Source organism: Carcharhinus amblyrhynchos, chromosome 18 (genome assembly GCF_965287045.1).
Source record: "Carcharhinus amblyrhynchos chromosome 18, sCarAmb.v2.hapA, whole genome shotgun sequence".
NCBI lineage: Eukaryota > Metazoa > Chordata > Chondrichthyes > Carcharhiniformes > Carcharhinidae > Carcharhinus > Carcharhinus amblyrhynchos.
In genome coordinates, this window is record NC_137341.1 from 38737525 (window position 1) to 38761652 (window position 24128).

A 24128-nucleotide genomic window follows, 5' to 3' on the forward strand; every position below is an offset into this window, starting at 1 on the left:
AAGTGGAGCTCTCTTCCACAACAAGCAGTGGAAAGCAGTCACTGAATTTATTTAGTGCAGAGTTAGATAGATTTTTGGTAGAGAAGAGAGTCAAGCATTATGAGGAGGGCAGACAGGAAAGTGGAGTTGAGTCCACAACAACATCCACCATGATTTAATTGAATGGTGGAGCAGGCTTGAACGGCCAAATAGCCTATTTCTGCTCCTAGTCCTATATTCTCCTGTTCTGTGTAACTGCTTTGTCTGTGCTATCTGCAGATAGCATTATAATAGATTTTCCCAATGTGGATCGCAACCTTGGAATGTAACACTCAGAGACCTGTGATGGAGAAATATATTAGTAACGTATTGCATGCGTGTAGCAACAGAATGCATTACTACAAAAAGTAGGCTGAATGAAGTGGTCTGAAGATGTGCTGGTTAGGTGCGTTGGTCATGCTAAATTTCCCCTTAGTATCCTAGGATACGTAAGTTAGAGGGATTAGCGGGGTTACAGAGATAGGGCCTGGGTGGCATTGTTGTCAGTGCAGACTCGATGGGCTGAATGGCCTCCTTCTGCACTGTAGGGATTCTATGATTATCTCCCTTAACCCTGCCTTCATCTTCCGTGCTGCCATCAGACTTCCGAATGAACCTACCTTGCACTAAGTTGATCCTTCTCTACACCCTAGCTATGACTGTAACACTACATTCTGCACTCTCTCCTTTCCTTCTCAGTGTACAATATGCTTTGCCTGTATAGTGTGCAAGAAACAATACCTTTCACTGTACACTATTACACATGACAATAATAAATCAAATGAAATCAAACTGTGTGAGACTACAGATCAATTTGACTCTCTGGGGACATTAACTAGTTGTTCCAAGTATACAGTAGTGTCTTGTGTAAGTACATAAAATGTCACATGTAAATGTCAGCATTAAAAATTATATTGCACATAAACTGAAATCTTTTCCATTCCCCTAGTTTATTGGAAAAAAAGATTCTGGAAAATGCAAAGATAAGACAATAATAACATATATTTTCAGTTGTAGACCATGCCTCCAGATGGTCAGGATGTTGTTGGACATGCCAAACTAGGTCATGATAATTTGGTGGTAATTTCACTTAATTTATTCAAGTGGAATGAGAATTTCAGTTCTGGCTTTTTGGAAATGTGCAACATTTATTGAATCACCTTGATAATATCCCAGGATAAATCCAAACATTATTGCTTTCTAAATAATATATCTGCACATTAAGTGCATGTTTTTATTTTGTTTACTGATAACCTGATAGTCTAATAATAGTTGGATATCGTTCACGGTGCTTCAGACACTTTTCACTATCAATAAATATACTGTTTGCTTTTACTGCTATCTCCTTCTCGAGAGTCATCCGAGTGTTTTCCATGTTCTCCAGAGAGGTCTGGGCTTCTCTGAGTTTCTCCCGCAGCAGTGAGATGGACTCCTCGAGTTCACCGACCTCACAGATCAAGCTGTCAATGTGGGAAGACAAAAGGTAGGCACAGTCAGTGACAGCAAGAGTGATCATTTGAACAAGTATTGACAGTGCACACGTCTTCATCTCAGAAAACTTTCTATCGGCTTACTTGAACTGAGCATGGTCTCTAGTGAGCTCCACATTGGGCCTGTAGGTCCTCTCGTAGAGCCTAGTTTGAGCTACCTTCAATGGAGCCTCTTTGTCCTTTATGGCCTGTTTTAGGTGGGCAATATTTTTCTCCTGGTCTGCAATCTGCTCAAGTATCTGTTCAGAGAAGAAAAAAAATGCCAATGTAACTTGCAACCTCAACAAAGTCTCCATTCACTTCAATCCACACAACTATCAACAGAATGTCACATTCAGTTTGCTAAATTGTCATAGAGTCATTGAATCTCCACAGTGCAGAAGCAGGTAATTCAGCCCATCAAGTCTACACCAACCATAATCCCACGCAGGGTCTATACTCGTTACCCCACATATTTACCCTGCTAATCCCCCTAATACTAGGATCAATTTAAATTTAGCATGGCCACTCTACCTAATCTGCACATCTTTGGACTGTGGGAGGAAACCAGAGCACCCAGAGGATGCCCACGCAGACATGGGGAGAACATGCAGACTCCATATAGGCAGTCACCCAAAGCCAGGAATTGAACCTGGGTGCCTGGCGCTGCGAGGCATCAGTGCTAACCACTGTGCCACCTGTCATATTCCACTGATCTCACGTTGGGGCTAATTTAGTGAGATATCACCAACAAACCCCTAAAACAGAGGATTTAATTGTCATTAAAATGTTCAGAAGGCTTTTGATGAGAAAATAAAGAGGAAGAGACAAGAATGCTTCAAGGATACTTGGACAAGTTACGTGAATGGGTAAGAACAGGGCAAATGGATATAATGTGAACAAATATGAAGTTACTTCACCTCGGCAAAAAAAAACAGAAAGGCAGAGTATTTCTTAAACAGTGAGAGGTTGGGAAATGTTAATGTCCAAAGGGAGCTGGCTGTTCTTGTTCATTAGTTGTTTAAAGCTAGCATGTAGGTGCAACAAGCAATCAGGGAAGCAAGTGGTATGTTGACCTTCAGCATAAGGGGATTTGAATACAGGAATAAAGATACCTCGCTGCAGTAGTAAGACCACACCTCGAGTGTTGTGTGCAGATAAGGAAGGATATACTTACCAGCTAGGGAGTGCAACGGAGGCTCACCAGACTAATAGTAGATTCTCTTCTGAGGAAAAATTGAGGAAACTATGCTCTCAGGTTTCAAAAAATGAGAGGTCATCCAGGGAGGCACGGTGGCGCAGTGGTTAGCGCTGCTGCATCACAGCTCCAGGGAGCCAGGTTCAATTCCCGGCTCAGGTGCGGAGTTTTTCCCCCCGCCTGCACGGGTTGCTCTGTTTTCCTCCCACACTCCTAAGATCAGGTTGATTGGCCATGCTAAATTGTGGCTTAGTGTCAGAGGGGTTGGCAAGGTGAATGAATACATGAGGTTATGGGCGGGGGGGGGTTAGGAACTGGGTGAGACTGTTGTCGGTGCAGCATCAATGGGCCGAATGGCTTCGGTCTACACTGTAGGATTCTATTCTATGGTTGTGTTCTAACTTAATCTCCAGTACAGCCTCAAGAATTGTTGTTCTACGTTTACAGAGTTCACTTGCTTTTAATTCACAGTTTCATAAGGCAAATTACTTATTAATTAGGTTGAAAAACCTGTATAAATAGCATGCAAGTTTCCAGTTAAGATCTCTCCAGTTTAGGGTTATATATTTGATGCGATTTTGGATTAAAATTCGAACAGATTCAGTTGACCTGAGATTTACCCGTCTCAGATGATATTCCAGTTTAGCTTTTGCATCACTGAGTTCCTGCAGACGCTGGTTAAAAGCAGCATTGACTCGATCGTACTGGCAACGCAGGTCTTGAGAGGTCTCGAGCAGCACGTTGTCAATTAAGGCACGAAGGTTAATGGAAGCCATTCGCTCCTGTTCAGCTTTGTAAATGTTGCAATGGGTGAACTCAGCCCAAGACTCCGGAGTTGAGGAACTGTGAGATTAAACCAGAATGCGACAGCGTCACGGCTCAGTGGTCACTGCTGCTCTTCAAAAGAGGTAGGCACAGTTCTGAAGAGTCGAAAAGTCCCCTTCTGTGCCGGATAGATAGAGATAAATAGGTTCTTGATAGGTTCTTAATAAATAAGGGGATCAAGGGTTATGGGGAAAAGGCAGGGGAATGGGGATGAGAGAAATATCAGCCATGATTGAATGGTGGTGCAGACTCGATGGACCGAGTGGCCTAATTCTGCTCCTATGTCTTGTGGTCTCATTAAACTGTGCCATGATTATGGAATGACATAAGAACATAAGAAATAGGAGCAGGAGTAGGCCATCTAGCCCTTCAAGCCTGCCCCGCCATTCAATAAGATCATGGCTGATCTGTCGTTGCTCAGTTCCACATTCCCGCCCTCTCCCCATAACCCTTAATCCCCTCTCTTATCAAAAACCCATCAACCCGCGTCTTAAAAATATTTAGCGAGGCAGCCTCCACCACTTCAACGGGCAGAGAATTCCAGAGATTCACCACCCTTTGAGTGAAGAAGTTCCTCCTCAACTCCCTCGCTATGAAGGCCAGCATCCCATTCGCCTTCCTGACCACCTGCTGCACCTGCAAGCTGGGTTTTTGCGACTCATGCACAAGGACCCCGAGGTCCCTCTGCACCGTCGCCTGCTGCAGTTTTTCGCCACGTAAGTAATAGTCCTTCCTACCATTCTTCCTACCAAAGTGGACCACCTCACACTTGCCAACATTAAATTCCATTTGCCATTTCCTGGCCCATTCGCCCAGCCTATCTAGATCCTTCTGCAGACTCTCCACACCCTCCGCACAATTTGCCGTTCCCCCAATCTTGGTGTCATCAGCAAATTTCGACACCCTGCACTCGGTTCCCTCCTCCAGATCATGATGTATATTAAGAACACAAGTTACATGGTTGATGGAGTGGAACAACTTATTGGAGGGACGATCACCCTGACTTAACATCAGCTTTGTCTCTCCCAGCTGTAAAGGGTCAGAAGGAGGCCATTCGGCCCATTAGGGCTGCATCGACAACAATCCCACCCAGACCCTATCCCCGTAACCCCACGTATTTACCCTGCTAATTCCCCTGACACTAAGGGGCAATTTAGCTTGGCCAATCAACCTAACCTGCACAGCTTTAGAGTGTGGGAAGAAACAGGAGCAGCCGGAGGAAACCCATGCAGACACGGGGAGAACAAGCAAACTCCTGAGGCTGGAATTGAACCTGTGTCCCTGGTGCTGTGACACAGCAGTGTTAACCATTATGCCACCGTACTGCCCCTATCATTGATTGTGTTTCTGTAACAGGAGTATATTGCATATGACCATTTCCCAAAGAGCATTTGTAGTTCACTATCTCTATCCAAATATCTGCACCTTGGTGGGTTTTGTTCACTCATTCTTGCTGATAAAAGTAATTTCTTCACTCAGAAGGTGGTATTTGTACCCCAGATGGCTGTGGAAGCTCAATCACTGAGCATGCTCAAGAAAGAGATCAACATTGAGGGATATGGGGATAGAATCATAGGACCCCTACTGTGTAAAAGGAGGCCATTCAGCCCATCGAGTGTGCACAAACCACAATCCCACCCAGGCCCCCCCCCTCAACCCCATACATTTATCCTAGCTAATCCCCCTGGACACTAAGGGGCAATTTAGCATGGCCAATCAACCTATCCTGCACATCGCTGGATTGTGGGAGGAAACTGGAGCACCCAGAGAAAACCCACGCCGACAGAGGGAGAACGTGTATACTCCACACAGACAGTGACCCAAGCCAGAAATCGAACCTGGGTGCTGTGAGACAGTAGTGCTAGCCACTGTGCCACACTGCTGCCCAAAGTAGTGCCAAGTGGCACTAAGGTAGAAGGTCAACCATGTCCTAACTGAATGCACAGTAAGAAGTCTGACAACACCAGGTTTAAGTTCACATCCTAATTGAATGCAAGCAGGTTCAGTGGCTTAATGAATTAAAGTAATGTTTATTCATTAATCACAAGTAGGCTTACATTAACACTGCAATGAAGTTACTGTGAATTAGCATTTGTATTTATTCCTATTGGTTCATGCAGAGTTATGGTGCGTAAACATATGTATCAGAAATGATGATAATAGACCTAGCATGGGAAACAACGAGAGAAGAAGAATCCCTGGAAGAGATCACACCCATTGATAAAGCTCCCTCATATCACCTCTCCAACACGCAACAGTATTCTTAGCCCCAAGTCAGAGAGTCACAGGATCAAATCCCACTCCAACCAACAACAACTTGCTTTCATATAGTGCCTTCAGTGGGGTGCTATGAAGCAACATTGGACACCGACCTGAAGGCATGGCCACCAATGACTGAGTGACTAAAATCAGGGATGCTCAGAATTTGGTCAGCGCAGTGATTTCGGAGGGTGGAGGAGATTCCAACGATAGGGAGGGATGAGCATCTTAAAATTGAGGCACTGCTTGACTGGAAGCCAATGGTCAGTGAGCAGAGGATGAAAAACAATTGAGTCCAAATTTTTAGAACATAGAACATAGAACACTACAGCACAAACAGGCCCTTCGGCCCACAAGTTGCGCCGATCACATCAACACCTACCAACCTGCAGACCTATCTATAACCCTCAATCTCATTAAACCCCATATACTCATCCAGAAGTCTTTTAAAAGACCCCAGCGAGTTCGCCTCCACCACCACTGACGGCAGCCGATTCCATTCACTCACCACCCTCTGAGTGAAAAACTTACCCCTAACATCACTTCTGAACTTCCCTCCCTGCACCTTAAATCTGTGTCCTCTCGTAGCAACCATTTCAACCCGGGGAAATAGCCTCTGAGAGTCCACCCTATCTATTCCTCTCAACATTTTGTAAACTTCTATCAGGTCGCCTCTCAACCTTCGTCTCTCCAGGGAAAAGAGTCCCAGCTCCCTCAACCTAACTTCATAAGGCATGCCTCCCAGTCCAGGCAACATCCTTGTAAATCTCCTCTGTACCCTCTCAATAGCTTCTACATCTTTCCTATAGTGAGGCGACCAGAACTGCGCACAATACTCTAAATGAGGCCTGACAAGGGTCTTATAAAGTTGCAGCATTACCTCCCGACTCCTAAACTCAATCCCTCGATTAATGAAGGCCAGTACACCATACGCCTTCTTGACCACCTCCTCCACCTGCGAGGCCGATTTAAGAGTCCTGTGGACCCGGACCCCAAGATCCTTCTGCTCTTCAACACTACTCAGACTTCTGCCCTTGATAGTGTACTCATTCATCCCGTTGGTTCTGCCAAAATGGACGACTACACATTTATCCGCGTTGAAGTCCATCTGCCACTTCTCCGCCCAGTCCTGCATTCTATCTATGTCCTGCTGCAACTTTTGCCATCCTTCCAGACCATCCACAACACCACCGACCTTCGTGTCATCAGCGAACTTACTTACCCATCCCTCCACTTCCTCATCCAGGTCATTTATGAAAATGACAAACAACAAGGGTCCCAGAACAGATCCTTGAGGCACTCCGCTGGTGACTGACCTCCATTCAGAAAAAGCCCCAACCACAACCACTCTCTGCCTTCTGCAGGCAAGCCAGTTCTGAATCCACAAGGCCAAAGGCCCTTGGATCCCATGCCCTCTCACCTTCTCAAGAAGTCTTGCATGGGGGACCTTATCAAACACCTTGCTGAAGTCCACGTACACTACGTCCACGGCACTTCCTTCGTCAATGTGTTCAGTCACATTATCGAAGAACTCAACTAGGCTCGTAAGGCACGACCTGCCCTTGACAAATCCATGCTGACTATTCCTGATCATGTCAAACCTCTCTAAATGTTCGTAAATCTTGTCCCTCAGAAGCCTCTCCATCAGCTTACCAACCACTGAGGTCAGACTCACCGGTCGGTAATTTCCCGGGCTATCTCTGTTCCCTTTCTTGAAAATAGGAACTACATCCGCAATCCTCCAATCCTCTGGAACCTCTCCCGTCTCCATTGACGACGCAAAGATCATCGCCAGGGGCTCTGCAATCTCTTCCCTCGCCTCCCACAGTATCCTGGGGTACCTCCCATCTGGTCCAGGCGACTTATCTACCTTGATAGAATTCAAAGGTTCCAACACATCCTCCTCCTTAATATTCACGTACTCAATCTTTTCCATCTGCTGCAAATCCATAACAAAATCTCCCAGATCAGCTTCCACTGTGAATACTGAGGCGAAGTACTCGTTAAGCACCTCTGCCATTTCTTCTGGTTCCACACAAACCTTTCCCCCTTCACCTTTTATAGGTCCTATCCCTTCTCTTCTTATCCTTTTACCTTTCACATATTTATAGAAGGCCTTGGGATTCTCCTTAATCTTACCCGCCAAGGTCTTCTCATGACCCCTTCTGGCTCTCCTAATTTCCCTTTTAAGTTCCTTCCTACAGTCCTTATACTCCTCAAGATCTTTAACCTCTCCTAATTCCCTGAACCTCTTGTACACCTTCCTTTTCCTCCTGACTAGGTTCAACACAACCTTTGTGCACCACGGTTCCCGCGACCTACCAAAACCCCCTTGTCTCATCGGAACGTTGTCATTCAGAGCTCCAGACACACATTCCTTGAATATCTGCCACCTTCCTTCGGTACTTTTCCCTAAGAACGCCTCCTTCCAGTTTATTTGTCCAAGTAACTTCCTGACTTCTTCGTATCTCCCCTTACCCCAGACAAACACCTTCCTAGCCTGCCTGATCCTATCTCGTTCCAATGCAATTGTGAAGGAGATAGAATTATGGTCACCATTTCCTAGATGCTCTCCTACCGAAAGATCCATCACCTGCCCTGGTTCATTCGCCAGTACCAGGTCAAGTACAGCCTCTCCCCTCGTAGGCTTATCCACATACTGTGTCAGGAAACCTTCCTGAACACACCTAACAAACTCCTCCCCATCCAAACCCCTTACCCTAGGGATATTCCAGTCGATGTTTGGGAAATTGAAGTCTCCCATCACGACAACTCTGTTATTAAAACATCTCTCCAGAATCTGTTTCCCTATTTGCACTTCAGCTTCCCTGTCACTATTGGGCGGCCTATAGAATACACCCAGCAAAGTTTTCGACCCTTTGCTGTTTGTAACTTCCACCCACAGAGATTCTGTAGACAGTCCCTCCACAACGTCCTCTTTCTCTGCAGCCATGACACTGTCCCTGATCAACAGTGCCACTCCACCACCCCTTCTGCCACCCTCCCTGTCCTTCCTGAAGCACCTGAAGCCTGGCACCTGAAGTACCCAGTCCTGTCCCTGAGACATCCAAGTCTCCGTAATGGCCACCACATCACAATCCCAAACAGCAATCCACGCCCTAAGCTCATCTACCTTATTCACTACACTCCTTGCATTAAAATATATACACTTCAGCCCCTCAGTCTGGGCATTTCCCATCTCCAAGAGGACACTCTCTGCACTAGCTGCCCTAAGCCAAGGGCCACTGAGATTGACAGCCCAGGGAGGAGCTCAGTGTCATGGATAAATGGATTGATAGAGGATGGAGGGAGATTGGAGATCCCAGAGGGGGTTTTGGGGAGGTGGGCTCAGACCTTGCAAAGCAGTGATGTTGAGTTGGGTGGGGCCTGCGAGGGGAGGGGTGCATCAGGCTAGGTGAGGTAATGGCATTGTGATATTGTCACTAGGCGGGTAATCCAGATACCCAGGGTAATACTCTGGGAACCCAGGTTCCAATCCCACTCCCATCTTTTCTGACAGGTGAGTGCAGAACTGAGCGAGTACTGCCTTGTCAGAGGTGCTGACTTGCCAATGAGATGTTAAACTGTTGTGTTCTCGTCTAAAAGTGCAATAAATTTCCATTGCCTTCATTGATACTTTTTTGTCATAAGAAGTCTTAAGGCGCCCTCTAGTGGCCCATTTCCTTTATACACCAAGTTGATATGCTACATATCTAATATATTGTGATAGTGAGTTTTACTGTGTAACAGTAGTCCATAGATGACCTTGGAGATTGATTGAAGAGTGCTAACTACATCACATACATTACAACAATGACTACATTCCAAAAGAACTTCATTGTCTATATATCATTTTAGATTGTTGGGCAAGGGATGATGGCAAGACCTTCCTTTTATACTACACTGCTCTTCTTTGCTTACAATCTGGGCGGAATTTTCCGGCTTTTCGCGCCGGCGAGATTTTCCGCTCCTGCTGCAGTGAACGGAGATTTGACTGAGCGCCAAATTCTCTGTCCTTGTTTTCAGCGGCAGTGGGATGTAAACGGCTGGTACGATGGTATACCATCGTATGCTGTGTGTTAGCCAACTGCTGCCAACAGAGAGGTTTTAAATTTGGGGCATTCCTTATCCCGGAGCTAATGGTCAGTGAGCAGAGGGATAATAGATGGCCATGTCCAAATTTGGTCAGGCAGCTCGGTGCAGTGCTGAAGGAGTGCTGCACTGTCAAAGGTTCATGTTCTTGTGAATGGATATTACCAAGGATTTTTTTTTAACCTGCATTAATAAATAAGTTTATTTATTAGTGTCCCAAGTAGGATTATATTAACACTGCAATGAGGTTACTGTAAAAATCCCCTAGTTGCCACATGACAATACCTGTTTGGGTACCCTGAGGGAGAATGTAGCATGGCCAATGCACCTAACCAGCACATCTTTCAGACTGTGGGAGGAAACCTACACAGACACGGGGAGAATGTGCAGAATCCATACAGACAGTGACCTGAGCCTGGAATTGAACACAGATCCTTGGCCCTATGAGGCAGCAGTGCAAACCACTGCGCCACCATGACTTCGGTCAAGAGGGCAAAGCCGTGTCCAAACAGTTTGACACATGGTATTACAGATACCTAAGGCTAGGTGTTCCTGATCTCTCATCTCCAGACTGGGTTTGCTATTATCGTATATTCTTGACACGCGAGGATAAATTTCATTAATCCCCCTCAAAATGAATCTTGCCGTGTCTTCCCAATTCAAGGCTGCATGTGACTCTGACCCATGTGACTTGCTGAGAGACAGGAAGTATTTAATTTTAATTATCAGGCGTGGTTTCATTTGGATGGAATTTGACTTGAGATCTACGACAGAATCCAAAGGCCCCCAGTGACGTTATTGGATTTCTGAATATGAATGAAAATTTGCCTTACTTGTCCTCGAACTTGGCTGAGTTTCGGTGGAACTGAGTGTTTGTGCTCTGGTTGTTCAGTCCTCCAGCTTTCACATCAATCTTGTAGGCCTCATGCTTGTCCGACCAATCCAGTTCCAGGACCTCCTTAGCATCTCTGTTCCTCCTGAGTGTACAGTTAGTACAAGGAAAGAATACACATCATATTAGTCAAGTGCAAGTTGATAAAGGAAATTAATGGCGCCTGCCAACCGTGAGAGATTTTACTTTGCTTAACTCCCTTTTCTGAAGATATAAATGTTAACTTTAAGCCTTTAGTGACCTGAACAGGACAAAATGGATGCGATGCACCTCATGGGATGTCACAAAGTATTCACTTTAAGTTTTATAAATGTGCCTCACCAAGCAGCTGTTTCCACATGGGGGCCGGGGTAATAAGCCCCAGCTGATTAGTTGGTCATGAGAGTTCTCTTAACTATGTTCACAACCAATGTATCTCGAGACATTTTCCAGCTGGGGGGGAGGGGTGGTCACATGACAGTAATTAGCCTCTTCCTCTTCCTTTCTCCGCCTATAGGAGCAGTAGTTGATTCTGGTAGACTACCTAATGGGCCGCACCCCCCTCCCTCACCCCATTGGGTCAGGTGCCCCATGTGACACCTCGCGGAAATGTCCTCCGTGCCCTTTTCCACGGCACGGAGGCGTTTCCTGTACAGGCTGTTGCTGCACATCTTTCACTACCACATCCTCGCCTGTCACCTAGATACACCTTGGCGGGCCTTGTTACCGCCGGGTGGCGGAGGTCCCCAGTGGGGGGTCCCCTGTACGGAGGGATCTTCCCCAGTTATCTTGGGGACCTGGGGTGGAGGCTGCTGCACGCAGCGGTCCCGTACGACCATAGGTTTTTCCGGTACACAGGCTCCCGAGACCGCCCTTTCTGTGGCCTCAAGGAGTCTGTGGACCATGTCTACGTTTTGTGTGATAGATTGCACACTCTTTTTGGTTTTCTCAAACACCTTTTACTGATGTTTTGTTTGCACTTCAGTCCTACGCTCCTGATCTATGGGCACCTAGTGCGGAGAGGGGCGTATCGGGACGCCAACCTCCTCGTGAACCTGCTCCTGGGCCTGCGGAGATGCACCATCAATAGGTCCAGACAGTGGGCGATCAACGAGGCCGTCCATCCCGACTGCCTGACCCTCTACTGCGGCTACGTTCGCCGCCAGGTGAACCTGGAGAGGGAGCATGCGGTGTCCAAGTGCGCAGTTGATGCCTTCTGCGCCCGCTGGGCACCGCAGGGGCTGGGGTGCGTTATAGACCCTTACAATCACATTTTGATTTAATGTTTTAAGTTTCCTTTCGACTTTGGTTTCTGTTCGGGCCGTCCCCCTGCCTTCTTGGGGGGGCTGCCCCTTTTAATTTGTCCGTAAGTTAATTTGAGTTCGTTTACTCGTTGGGCACATGAAAGAACTACCTAATGGGCCACAGCTGAGGTCAGTTGAACAAAGTAAAAACGAGAGTGCGAGTTCGAGGCTTTAATGACGCACTTTGTCACTCAATTAGCTCAGCCAAGTTAGTGAGAGAGCACGTTTTGTGCAGCATGATAAAGCGAGGTTTTACAACATTGGGCGGAATTTTAGCGGCACGTCTGCCCAAGATTCATACGAGCCGCCTGAGGCCAACAACAAATGTTGTTTTCCAAGTGTCAGCCACCCCTGGAATCAGGACAGGTGTGCCAGTAAAATTCCGGCCATTGTTTCTGATCGAAACCTCTGCCGCAATTTTGCTTCCTTTTTGCTGGCTTTTACTTCTCTCTCTTGCTTTTCTCAATCTTCTTTTTCTTTTCTTTCTGTTGACGATTCTGCCATTCGCAGCTCTTCTAGGCTCACCTTTCATTTGCTCCATTCCCCCCTCCCTTTGCCCTTGCACCATGAACTATTTTGTCATTTATTTTCTCCTGCTTTCTACCCTAACACAGACCTGCCCTTTATTCCCTCTTCCAATCTCAAACGTTTCCCAGTTCTGAGAAAAGGCCACTGACCTGAAGTATTGGGTAGGATTCTCTGATTTTGCTTGTTACTCCTGGAGAATCCCAGTTGTGGGGGGATGTCAAAGAATCCCGGACATTGGGCGGGATTTTCTGGCTACGCTCACCCCTAAACCGGAATATCCCACTTGAAGTCAATGGACCTTTGCAATGATCTGTCCCCTGCGCGTAACAATTGCTGTGGCGAGCGGAATGGGAAAACTCCCCCTACGTAAGCTCTGTTTCTCTGTCCACAGAGGCTCCCAGTCCCACTGAGTATTTCCAGTGCTTTCTGTTTTCAATTGGTAATATCAAATTTTGAACAGAAACCACAAGCCAGCTCAGAGAAAAGTAGAAATGTACAATGGGTTAGTCAGCATCTGAAGGAGAGGAATGACTCATGTTTCTAGTTTTGGGATGCTGACGTGGGTGGGGGTGTGTTGGGCTTGACTGAGCAGGTGGGGGGGTGGAATCTTTGGGGCACCTTTTTTATTTTCTGGTTTTATGTCAGTTAATATTATTTGGGGTTAGAAACGTTCTTTTTATATTCTAATAGTTCTGACACGATCAACAGCTACAATCAAAGTTAGCATTTTGAAAATGTGTACGCGATGCCTGAAAGAACGCTGGATTCAATAGTAACTCAGTAAATATTGAAGGGGGTCAAATTTACATATGATGTGTGATAAAGGGCCATAATTTCTTCGGATTGGCAATCAGCGTTGGTCTGCCACTCTGTGCCCAATTACTTATGTTAGATTTCTTCCGTGCCTGTCTCACCCCACATTCAGGCCGGACGAGATCCAAGCAGCACATCTTACCCTCAGGTCCACCATCGAAGTCCAGCATTGTTGGTGAGGGAGGACACTCTCTGCACTAGCTGCCCTAAGCCAAGGGCCACTGAGATTGACAGCCCAGGGAGGAGCTCAGTGTCATGGATAAATGGATTGATAGAGGATGGAGGGAGATTGGAGATCCCAGAGGGGGTTTTGGGGAGGTGGGCTCAGGCCTTGCAAAGCAGTGATGTTGAGTCGGGTGGGGCCTGCGAGGGGAGGGGTGCATCAGGCTAGGTGAGGTAATGGCATTGTGATATTGTCACTAGGTGGGTAATCCAGATACCCAGGGTAATACTCTGGGAACCCAGGTTCCAATCCCACTGTGCAGGTGGTGAAATTTGAATTCAATAAAATCTGGAATCAAATGTCTAATGATGACCATGAAACTATCGCCGATTGTTGTAAAAACCCATCTTGTTCACTAATATTCTTTAGAGAAGGAAATCTGCCATCCTTGCCTGGTCTGGCCTACACGTGACTCCAGATCCACAGCAATGTGGTTGAATCTTAAATGCCCTCAGGGATGGGCAATAAACACTGGTCCAGCCAGTGACACCCACATCCCATGAAATAGCTTTTTAAAATGCGTTTGTATGGGGGTGGGGTTTGGGTTTGGTAGAGTTTGGGTCAGACAGGGGGCTGGGTGGACGTGGATGGGGGTGAGTTGGGCTTGACTGGGGATATGGGAGCAGGAGAGGAGTACTGAGCGGGTGGGGGGAGAATCCCATAGGGTCTAGGGGACGTGGACAGTACAAAGGGAGGGTGGTTATTGGGGGGCGGGGGAGGGGGTGAAGTAAAGTTAAAGTAAAGTTTAAAGTTTATTTTGTTTGTCACAAGTAGGCTTACATTAACACTGCAATGAAGTTACTGTAATCGGCCTCACAACCGCGCCCAGCACGGTTGTGAGGCTGACTAACATATTTAAAGTATTGTTTAAATATGCTTAGCCTGGGATTCTCCTGGGATCTTCCTATTCTCGAGCACAGTGGGGACCCGGTGAGAATCACTACTGGTCTCCAGTACGGGAGACTAAGTGTGATGGCCATTGCCAGGGGTCTCGGAGGTCATAGAAGCACCACTCCGCTGGTGGAGACCAGTAGTGATTCTTGATGGGTTCACACCATACCCAAGGTTAGGTAGCACTGCCAGTTACCAAGCAGGAGAGGCCTGAGGGGGGGGTCATAATGGGGGAGCTATGATGGGCGGTGGGGGGGGAATGCTATGAAAGGGAAATATGTAGGGAAGACTATAAAGTGGGGAGCTATGAAGGGGGACCCATTGAAAGGACCTTCTGCCCCGATGCCAGCAATCCATGTCTGGGAGGGGTGAGGAAACATGCCACCAATGAGGGGAGAGGGTATCCCAATGTCCATGGGAGGAAGGGAGGGAGTCTTCCGATGCACTGTGAGATTGGGGAGTCTTTTCAAAACAGTGCCTAATTGCTCTGTAGCCGGGCTCACCTAACAGCAGCAATAACAAGATTATTTATATCCAATCCTTACAGTGCAGAAGGAGGCCAATCAGCCCATCGAGTCTGCACCGACAACAAGCCCAGCCAGGTCCTATCCCCGTAACTCCACACATTCACCCACTAATCCCTCTAATCTTCGCAACCCAGGACACAAAGGACAATTTAGCATGGCCAATCAACCTAACCTGCACGTCTTTGGACTGTGGGAGGAAAACCAGAGCAACCGGAGAAAACACATGCAGACATATGGAGAACACCACACAGACAGTCACCCGAGGCTGGAATTGAACCCAGGGTCCCTGGCGCTGTGAGGCGCTGCTAACCACTGTGCTACCGTGCCACCCCTGTGATTTTTTAAATAAAGGATCCTAATGTTAGGTCTTCCCCTGTAAACATTATATATAAAATGACTGAGCAATGGTTTTGAGTGCAAATTGAAAGCTTCTCTGTTGGTTACTGTCCCTTCAGTTGGTAAGTAAATAACTTGAAATTGAAGCCATAATGTAGAATGCACCAGGAGGCAATGAATATATAATGAACCAAATATCATCCTGTCGCTGATAATTAACTTACCTAATCTGCTTAATGGCCTCATCCAAAGTTCTCTTCAAGACTCCTTGTACGTTTTGAATCAGATCAACTTCCTGCATTAAAAAGAAATATCTTTATCGGAGGTTGGTTCTGAAATAGACCGTTACTGATGGAGTTTTCACTGGTGGGTGCTCCTGAACAATATTCGGCATTCACAAGAGTTAATACACACTAGCAATGCAGTAACTTGTACCAGCCTGGCTCAGTGTTTAGCACTCACACTGCTGAAACAGAAAGCTGTGGGCTCCGATCCCACTCCAGGTCTTGTGTGTGATAATTTAGTGCTGTGCTGTCATGTTTCGGATGAGATGTTAAGCTGAGGCCTGACCTGCCTTCTCAGTTGTAGGAAAAGATCCCACGGCAATATTTTGAACTCTTGTTGTCATCCCTCAATCAACATCACCTGATCAAATTGCTAGCAAGTCAAGAACAGCTTCTTCCCTGCTGCTGCTCAGACTTTTGAATGAACTTACCTTGCATTAAGTTGATCTTTTTCTACACACTAGCTATGACTGTAATACTACATTTTGCATTCTTTTGTTTCCTTGTCTATGAACGGTATGTTTTGTCTGTATAGCGTGTGGCAATAATTAATATGTGTGACAATAATAAATCAAATCAAATCGAATCAGATAGCTGTGGGAGCTTGCTGTACACAAATTGGCTGCAATGTTTCCTATATTACAACAATGGCTATGGTTGAAAAGTACTTCATTGGCTGTAAAGTGCTTTTGGATGCCTGGCGGTTATGAAAGGCACTACATAAATGCAAGCCTTTCTTTCTTTCCTGTTTGCCTCATTTCCCATTCCTTTTCATAAAAGCCCTACAGTGCAGAAGGAGACTATTTGGCCCATCGAGTCTGCACTGAATCCCACCCAGGCCCAATCCCCGTAAACCCTTGATAATCCCCGTGACAGTAACGGGCCAACTTAGCACGGCCAACCCACCTAACCTGCACATTCTGACTCATACTAGTGATTATAGGCACTTGAAACTTTATCCCTGGTACATAAGAACATAAGAACATAAGAAATAGGAGCAGGAGTAGGCCATCTAGCCCTTCGAGCCTGCCCCGCCATTCAATAAGATCATGGCTGATCTGTCGTGGCTCAGTTCCACTTTCCCGCCCTCTCCCCATAACCCTTAATCCCCTCTCTTATCAAGAACCCATCAACCTGCTTCTTAAAAATATTTAGCGAGGCAGCCTCCACCTACGCACCAGTACTGTGCCGGGTAGCAGATGAAGCTTTACTTTCATAGAATCATAAAATTCCTACAGTGCAGGAAGCCATTCAGCCCATCGAGTCTGCTCCACCTTTCAAGGATCATGACTGGTCTGATGTGACAATTCTCAACTCTATTTTCCCTCCTTATCCCCATAACCCTCGATTCCCTCATTGATTATAGCTCTCCTCATTCTTCAGATGTTAGCCATTGATGATACAAATACTTACAAATTCTGACTATTTGTTCCCTTAATCTAGTGGCACAGATATTACTTGAAATAGAATCTTAATAGCCCTGTAATAGTTATACAATATTTACATGGCAACAATTAAAAATAATATAAAGCTAACAGAGGTGATTGGGCCTTTGTATCAACTTACAAATGCTGCCTGCTCTGGGCTCAGTCAAATGGGAAGCTTTTATTTGAGATTTCACAGTCACTGTAAAACACAGAAAGTTTCTCAAAGGATTAATGAATGCAACTGAAGATATGTAGAATTATTGGGGCGACACAGTAGCACAGTGGTTAGCACTGCTGCTTCACAGTGCCAGCGACCCAGGTTTGATTCCTGGTTTGGGTCGCTGTCTGTGTGGAGTTTGCACATTCTCCCCATGTTTGCATGGGCTTGCTCTAGTTTCCTCCCACATTCTGAAAGATGTGTTGGTTTGGCACATTGATGCGAACAGACTGTGGCAACTTGGGGAATTTCACAGTAATTTCATTGCAGTGTTAATGTAAGCCTTGTAATAATCTTTATTCTAATTGATAGGTGGGAATGATCGATAAGGTTATGATTTTCTCCAGGGGTTCAGAATCAATGAAAGTAGTTTCAATGAGTTTCATATAAATGCAGCATTAGATACCACACATACGATGCTTTTACGTACTCTACAAAATAGATGTTGTCTCAGTATAATGAGAACAGTGCTAATGACAGTGGGCTCAGGGTGGCACAGTGGTAGCACTGCTACATCACAGTGCCAGCAATCTGGGTTCAATTCTGGTCTTGGATCACTGTCTGTGTGGAGTTTGCATGTTCTTCCCATATCTACATGGGTTTCCTCCAGGTGCTCTGGTACCCGAAAGATCCCCCCTCCAGATGCTCTGAGTGCTCTGGTTTGCTGTCACAGCCCAAAGTTGTGTGGGTTAGGTGAATTGGCCATGCTAAATTGTCCCTTAGTGCCAGAGGTGGCGGTGGTACGGTGGCACATTGGTTAGCTCTGCTGCCTCACAGCAACAGGGGCCAGGTTCAAGTCCCGGCTTAGTTCACAGTCTGTGTGAAGCCTGCACCTTCTCCCCGTGTCTGGGTGGTTTTCCTGTGTAAGCTCTGGTTTCCTCCCACAATCCAAAAGATGTGCTGATTAGATGCACTGGCCATGCTAAATTCTCTTTCAGAGTATCCGAACAGGCGCTGGAGTGTGGCAACTAGGAGATTTTCGCAGTAACTTCATTGTAGTGTTAATGTAAGCCTACTTGTGACACTAATAAATAAACTTGAACTTAAAACAGGGTAAAAACATGAGGTTATGGGGATAGGGCCTGGGTGGGATTGTTGTCAGTACAGGCTTGATGGGCTGAATGGCCTCCTTCTGCACTGTAGAGATTCTATGATAATTCGGAGCAACATTGAAATTTCACAGATTGAGTAATAAAAATGACCTTTACCGAATGATTGAAGGGTAGCCAAGATCCATACTTTAGATTGCAAATTTGAAGTATACAGAATTTACAAATGTTTAACACACAAGGATGTTACAAAGTTTAAACTGAGGCTCACGTGTACAGAACCTCTGTCTTTATTTAACCTATAGATACATTGATTTTGTCTCCAACCTATTTAGTACAGGTGATTGCATTGTGTCCCATTTTTGCTTGCTGAGCCACAGAACAACAGTGACTTTGAAAATAATTTGCCCTACATGAAACACTTTCCAACATCTTCAGCATGTGATAAGATGTCATATAAATGTAAGCTCTTTATTTTGGTTAAAAACAAGGTCTGAACACATCAAAGCTGTTTGCTGTGTTGCTATAAAGGTCGGTGTAACAATTTGAAATATTGTCTTTAATCCAATGACATTGTTTGCTTACATCCACCTATAATAATAACTCCTTCGAAATTTTTATATTGAAATATCATTTGATTCAGCAACAACCACGATGACACTTTGCAATTATATAGTATCTGTAACGCCTGTTGCCTGTGCAACATCTGTAGCATCTGTTGTACAGGCAGACCGAAGGGGCTCAAGAAAGCAGCTCACCATCACCACCTCAAGGGCAATTAGGGATGGGCAATAGAATCATAGAATCCCTACAGTGCAGTAGAGGCCACTTGGCCCATCAAGTCTGCACCGACTATCAACAGAGCATCTTATCCAGGCCCTTCCCTGTGCCCTATCCCTGTAATCCCACACATTTCCCATGGCTAATCCAACTAAAGTACACATCTTTGGACACTAAGGGGCAATTTAACATGACCAATCCACCTAACCTACGTGTAAAATAAATCTAAAATACATTAAAAAAAGGATTCAAATGACTTACCTGTCTCCCCGCCAGATTCCAGCGCAGTCTCCACTGCGACTGTTCTCCAGCTCTGGGAGATGCACATGCATTCCCGACATGTGTGAGAATCCCGCAAAATGGCCGACACACAATTCCCTGGACTAAACCCACCAGAAAAGTTGCGGGTCACGATGGGAGAATCGGGCCCAATGTTCCTGCTTGTTTACTCATATCAATAAAAAAAATCTTGACAGCATTATGATTTAAGGAAGACAACTGATGGATGTCCTCTGTCATGCATATATTAACCTTGAGTTGGATGTCAATTGCATTGAAATATTTGTTCCTTTCCACTTAATTTTTTACCAAGTGGCAGATTGCTATTGCTCTGTGCAATGAGGTTACTGATAGGTAACATGTTCGACCTGATATCTATCACATACCCCATGACAAGTTTAGATAACATTATAACAGTGAGCACTCTGAAAGGCTGGCCACAGCAATTATACAGCAACACCCACATGAAATTAAATTAAAATTAACCTGTGTGTCAAATGTTCTCGACTCAATATGATTTTGTTGCTGCTTGATTTATGAGGTCGGTAGTGGCAGAGGGGACATAGAACACAGAAATTAAACTGATGCAGAGCGCCGCTAACATGTCTGATTAGAATCTGTGTCAGGCTGAGGAAACAGTGGAACAAGAGCGTGCACGGATCCTGGAGAAAATAAATGGATCTAAACTCTAATAGGGCACTCAGAGAGCCAACCTTCTTCATGGCCTTCCTCTTTTCTGTTTTTTCCCCCACTAATAGTGCAGATGGGTCAAAATCTTCCATCGTTCCACCACTGGCAGCCATGTCTTCAACTGTCTCTCCCCTAAGCTCTGGAATTTCTCCCCTAACCCTCTCTACTTTCCTTTGAGATAGTCCCTAAAACCAACCTCCTTGACTGACCTTTTGGTCACCTGTCCTAATTCTCCTCATATGGCATGGCGTTAGATTTTGTCTGATGAAGTGACTGGGAAGCACCTTGGGATATTTTCCTACACTGAGGGTGCTACACTGACGATGGCACAGCGGTTAGCTCTGCTCTCTCACAGCGCCAGGGACTTGGGTTCAATTCCAGCCTCGGGTGACTGTGTGGAGTCTGCACATTCTCCCTGTGTCTGTGTGGGTTTCCTCCAGGTGCTCGGGTTTCCTCCCACGCTCCAAAGATGTGTGGGTTAGTTTGATTGACTGTGCTAAATTGCCCCTTAGTATCAGGGAGATTAGCAGAGTAATTGCGTGGTTATGGGGATAGGGCTGGGTGGGATTGTTGTCAATGTAGACTCGATGGGCTGAACAGCCTCCTTCTGCACTGTTAGGATTGGATATAAATGATCTTGTCGCTGCTGTTAGGATGTGTCCCTTGTCTGAAACCAGTTACTATCAAATACAAACCATTGCTAGCATCACCTTAACTTTACTCTGGGTTGATTACTGTCTGTCCAGCTCGAGAGAGAGAAAGGGTTCTGTACACTCACATGTGTATTAGAGAGTTTCTCCACCTAGACTATGGAATGGGAGGCAGTTTCCACTTTCTCAAATCATTTAAAAGAAAATCTGATGATGTTTAGCAAGCTAGCCCCTGGGCAGTTTTGAATCCAGTTTGACACTGCTCCGGCAGACACCAGGTGCATCTCATAGCATCTGTATCCAGGACGGAACATGGGAACAAGAATAAGGCATTCAGCCCCTCAAGTCTGCTTCACCCATAAAAAAGATGATGGCTGGTTTGTAATTTAACTCCATTTGACCACCTTGGTGTCATATCCTTTAGTGTAAACATTTATCAATTGCCATTTTGACATTTTCTACTGACCTCAATTCTCAAAGGCCAATTTTAAGGCCAATTATCGTGACATCCACAGCACCCCCGACCCCTCCATCTAATCCTTGAATCATCTTAAAACATCTCAGCCGAATCACCCCTTAATCTTTCATATTCAAGGCTATACAAGACACGTCAATGCAAGCAGTAGTCTATGCCTCACAGTTTAACTACTTAAGCCCTGGAATCAAGTCGCACTGCACCCCATCCATGGTCAAATATCCTTCCTGAGATGCAGTGCCCAGAGCAATACTTCAGATCAGTGATCTAGGGTGGCATCAGTGGCCCTCCTCCATCTCAGTGGGCTGCAAAAATGTAATCAGGGTTGCCCATTAACCATGACCCCATGAATAAGATTAAATATATTTAATACACACTGAATATTTACTAAATGCCACATTAATCATTCATATATTAATATAACTATCATAAACTTCAAATGGTTAAAACAAAAGAAGTGGGGCGCATGGTGGCACAGTGGTTAGCACTGCTATCTCACAGCTCCAGGGACCCAGTTTCGATTCCCGGCTTGGGTCACTGTCTGCCTGGAGTTTGCATGTTCTCCCCATGTCTGTGAGGTTCCCCTCGGGTGCTTCGGTTTCCTCCCACAGTCTAAAGATGTGTGGGCTGGGTGCATTGATCATGCTAAATTGCTCTTTAGTGTCCCAGGATGCATAGGTTAGCAAGATAAAAATGTGGGGTCATGGGGATAGGGCCTGGGTGGGATTGTTGTTGATGCAGACTTGACGGGCCAAATGGCCTTCTGCTCTGTAGGGATTCTATGATAAATATTTACACTTGGTTGGACGCAGAGGGAGCGCATGGCGCTCGCAGTCAATGCTGTGAGCAATCAGCATGTAGCCCACTTCACTTGCCCTTGTTTTATGTGCGAATCACTCCAGCCACATCAGTAGGAAAAAAGTTATGTGGATGGAAAACAGTAGAATGTGCAACCCTGTGTGTGGGGGCAATGGCCAACAAAATGTCTCATGGGGCCACATTCAGGACCCTAATGGGTCGTAGGTTGTCCCTAAGTCACAGGCTGCCCACCACTACTTCAGAAGCAGCCTTACCAGAGCTTTGTACAACTGTAGCGTTAATCGCATCCATTTGTATTCCAGCTGATCCTCCTGCTTTGAGATAAATTCATGACTTTTTTCCCAGTAGTAATTCCTGTAGATGGGATGCCTGAATTTCGGCACCCCCACAAGCCTGCACCTACACCACCACCACCCCCCTCCACCCCCCTGCTTTCCCACAGCTTTGAACTGTACAGTTGTGGCTGGCACAGTGGCACAGTGGTTAGTACTGCTGCCTCACAGCATCAGGGAACTGAGTTTGATTCCTGCCTTAGGTCACTGAGCAGAGTCTGCACATTCTCCCCATGTCTGGATGGGTTTCGTCCAGATGCCCTGGTTTCCTCCCACAGTCCAAAAGACATGCTTGTTAGATGCGTTGGCCATGCTAAATTCTCCCTCGGTGTACCGGAACAGGTGGCGGGGTGTGGTGACTAGCAGATTTTCATAGTAACTTCATTGCAGTGTTAATAGTAAGAAGTCTCATAACACCAGGTTAAAGTTCAACAGGTTTATTTGGTAGCACGAGCTTTCGGAGTACTCCTCCTTCACTAGGTGAGGGTTGATGAAGGAGCAGCACCCCGTAAGCTGGTGGCTCCAAATAGACCTGTTGGACTTTAACCTGGTGTTGTGAGAGGACTTACTGTGACCATCCCAGTCCAAAGCCGGCATCTCCACATCATTGCAGTGTTAACTTGTGACTGTTGTAACAGTGTTAACAGTGACTACCTGCGACACCAATCAATAAAATAAGGACCTTTTAACAGCAAGTGGGAGAGAGAGGAGCACTCACCTTGAGCAGCTCATCCTCCACCCTGTCTTTGACCAGATCGGGTCCCTGCCTCCTCTCCCTGTTCTGCAGGTTGTCGGTGGAGATGAACATGGCTATCTCGGCGGCGTCCAGGGCGATCTGCAGGCGCCGCTTCTGCTGGAGCAGTAGCTCGGTCTCAGCTAGCAGGTCCTCGATCTCCCTCTTCAGCTCCGACTTCCAGAAGAAGATGTCCTGTAATCTCTCGCCCAGCTTCTTGGTGGAGGTGGCCTGGGTCTCCTGGCTCAGCTTCTCCCTCTCGGCTATCAGCGTCTTGGACTGGTTCTGCACGTTCTCCGCCGTATCCCGGTCGGCAAAGGCTTGGTAGTACTTGGCATAGTTGTTTTGATCCCACTCCTCGGGGATGTACTTGGCCGTCCTGAAACCCGCTGTGGACAAGCCGGCAGAAGAGTGAAGCCCCTCATTGCGGATCATGCAGTAAGGCTTGCAAGGCAATTCCTCCTCGGGAATGCACTTGGCAACCTGCGGATGAGTTATCAGCACCTCTGCAGCAGACATGCTCTCAATATGTCAATTTCCCTCTAAGATTTGTAATATATATTTGTATAATCCTATTAAGGATAGATAGATAGAAACGCAAATACACACATATATATCTACATCAATAAATATGTTCACTGAAAAGGAACCCTCTCTCTCTTCCAGCACACCTTTGTCTCAACTTTTGGCTACTCCCACAGTTTGTTTGTTGTTGCCCGGTTACCCAGGGGCCGTTACTATGGTGAGAATGTGTTGTTACAATGTGTTCCTCCATTCACTCCATGGCTCACTGGCTTACTGCAATAGTGCTCCTCTGCCACCCCCTCCTGACTCCGTCCACTCCCCCCCTCCCCCCACCGCCCCCCAATCTTCTTTGCTGCTTCAACATTCCTGCTGCGGCCAGCAGACTGGTTTAAAAAAAAACATTTTCCCATGCTGTGCTCTGAATCAGAGGAATGCTTTCAAAGGGATGAGCTTCCTTCTGTACCCTGGCTTCCAGCCGCATGAGGAACTGTAGCTAGAGTGGGTCTTGGAGACT

The 24128-nt window shown here is 46.1% G+C and overlaps 1 protein-coding gene across 1 annotated transcript; it reads right to left on the reverse strand.

Annotated features, from left to right (window-relative positions):
• Positions 1–573: 573 nt before the first annotated feature.
• On the reverse strand, positions 574–23762 carry tekt4 (tektin 4). The gene is made up of 6 exons (XM_080206848.1): positions 23075–23762; positions 15579–15649; positions 10695–10838; positions 3306–3528; positions 1593–1747; positions 574–1478 (listed from the first exon to the last, which is right to left on the reverse strand). The coding sequence occupies exons 1-6, from the start codon at positions 23606–23608 to the stop codon at positions 1262–1264; spliced, it is 1344 nt and encodes a 447-aa protein (XP_080062974.1). The 5' UTR covers positions 23609–23762; the 3' UTR covers positions 574–1261.
• Positions 23763–24128: the final 366 nt, after the last annotated feature.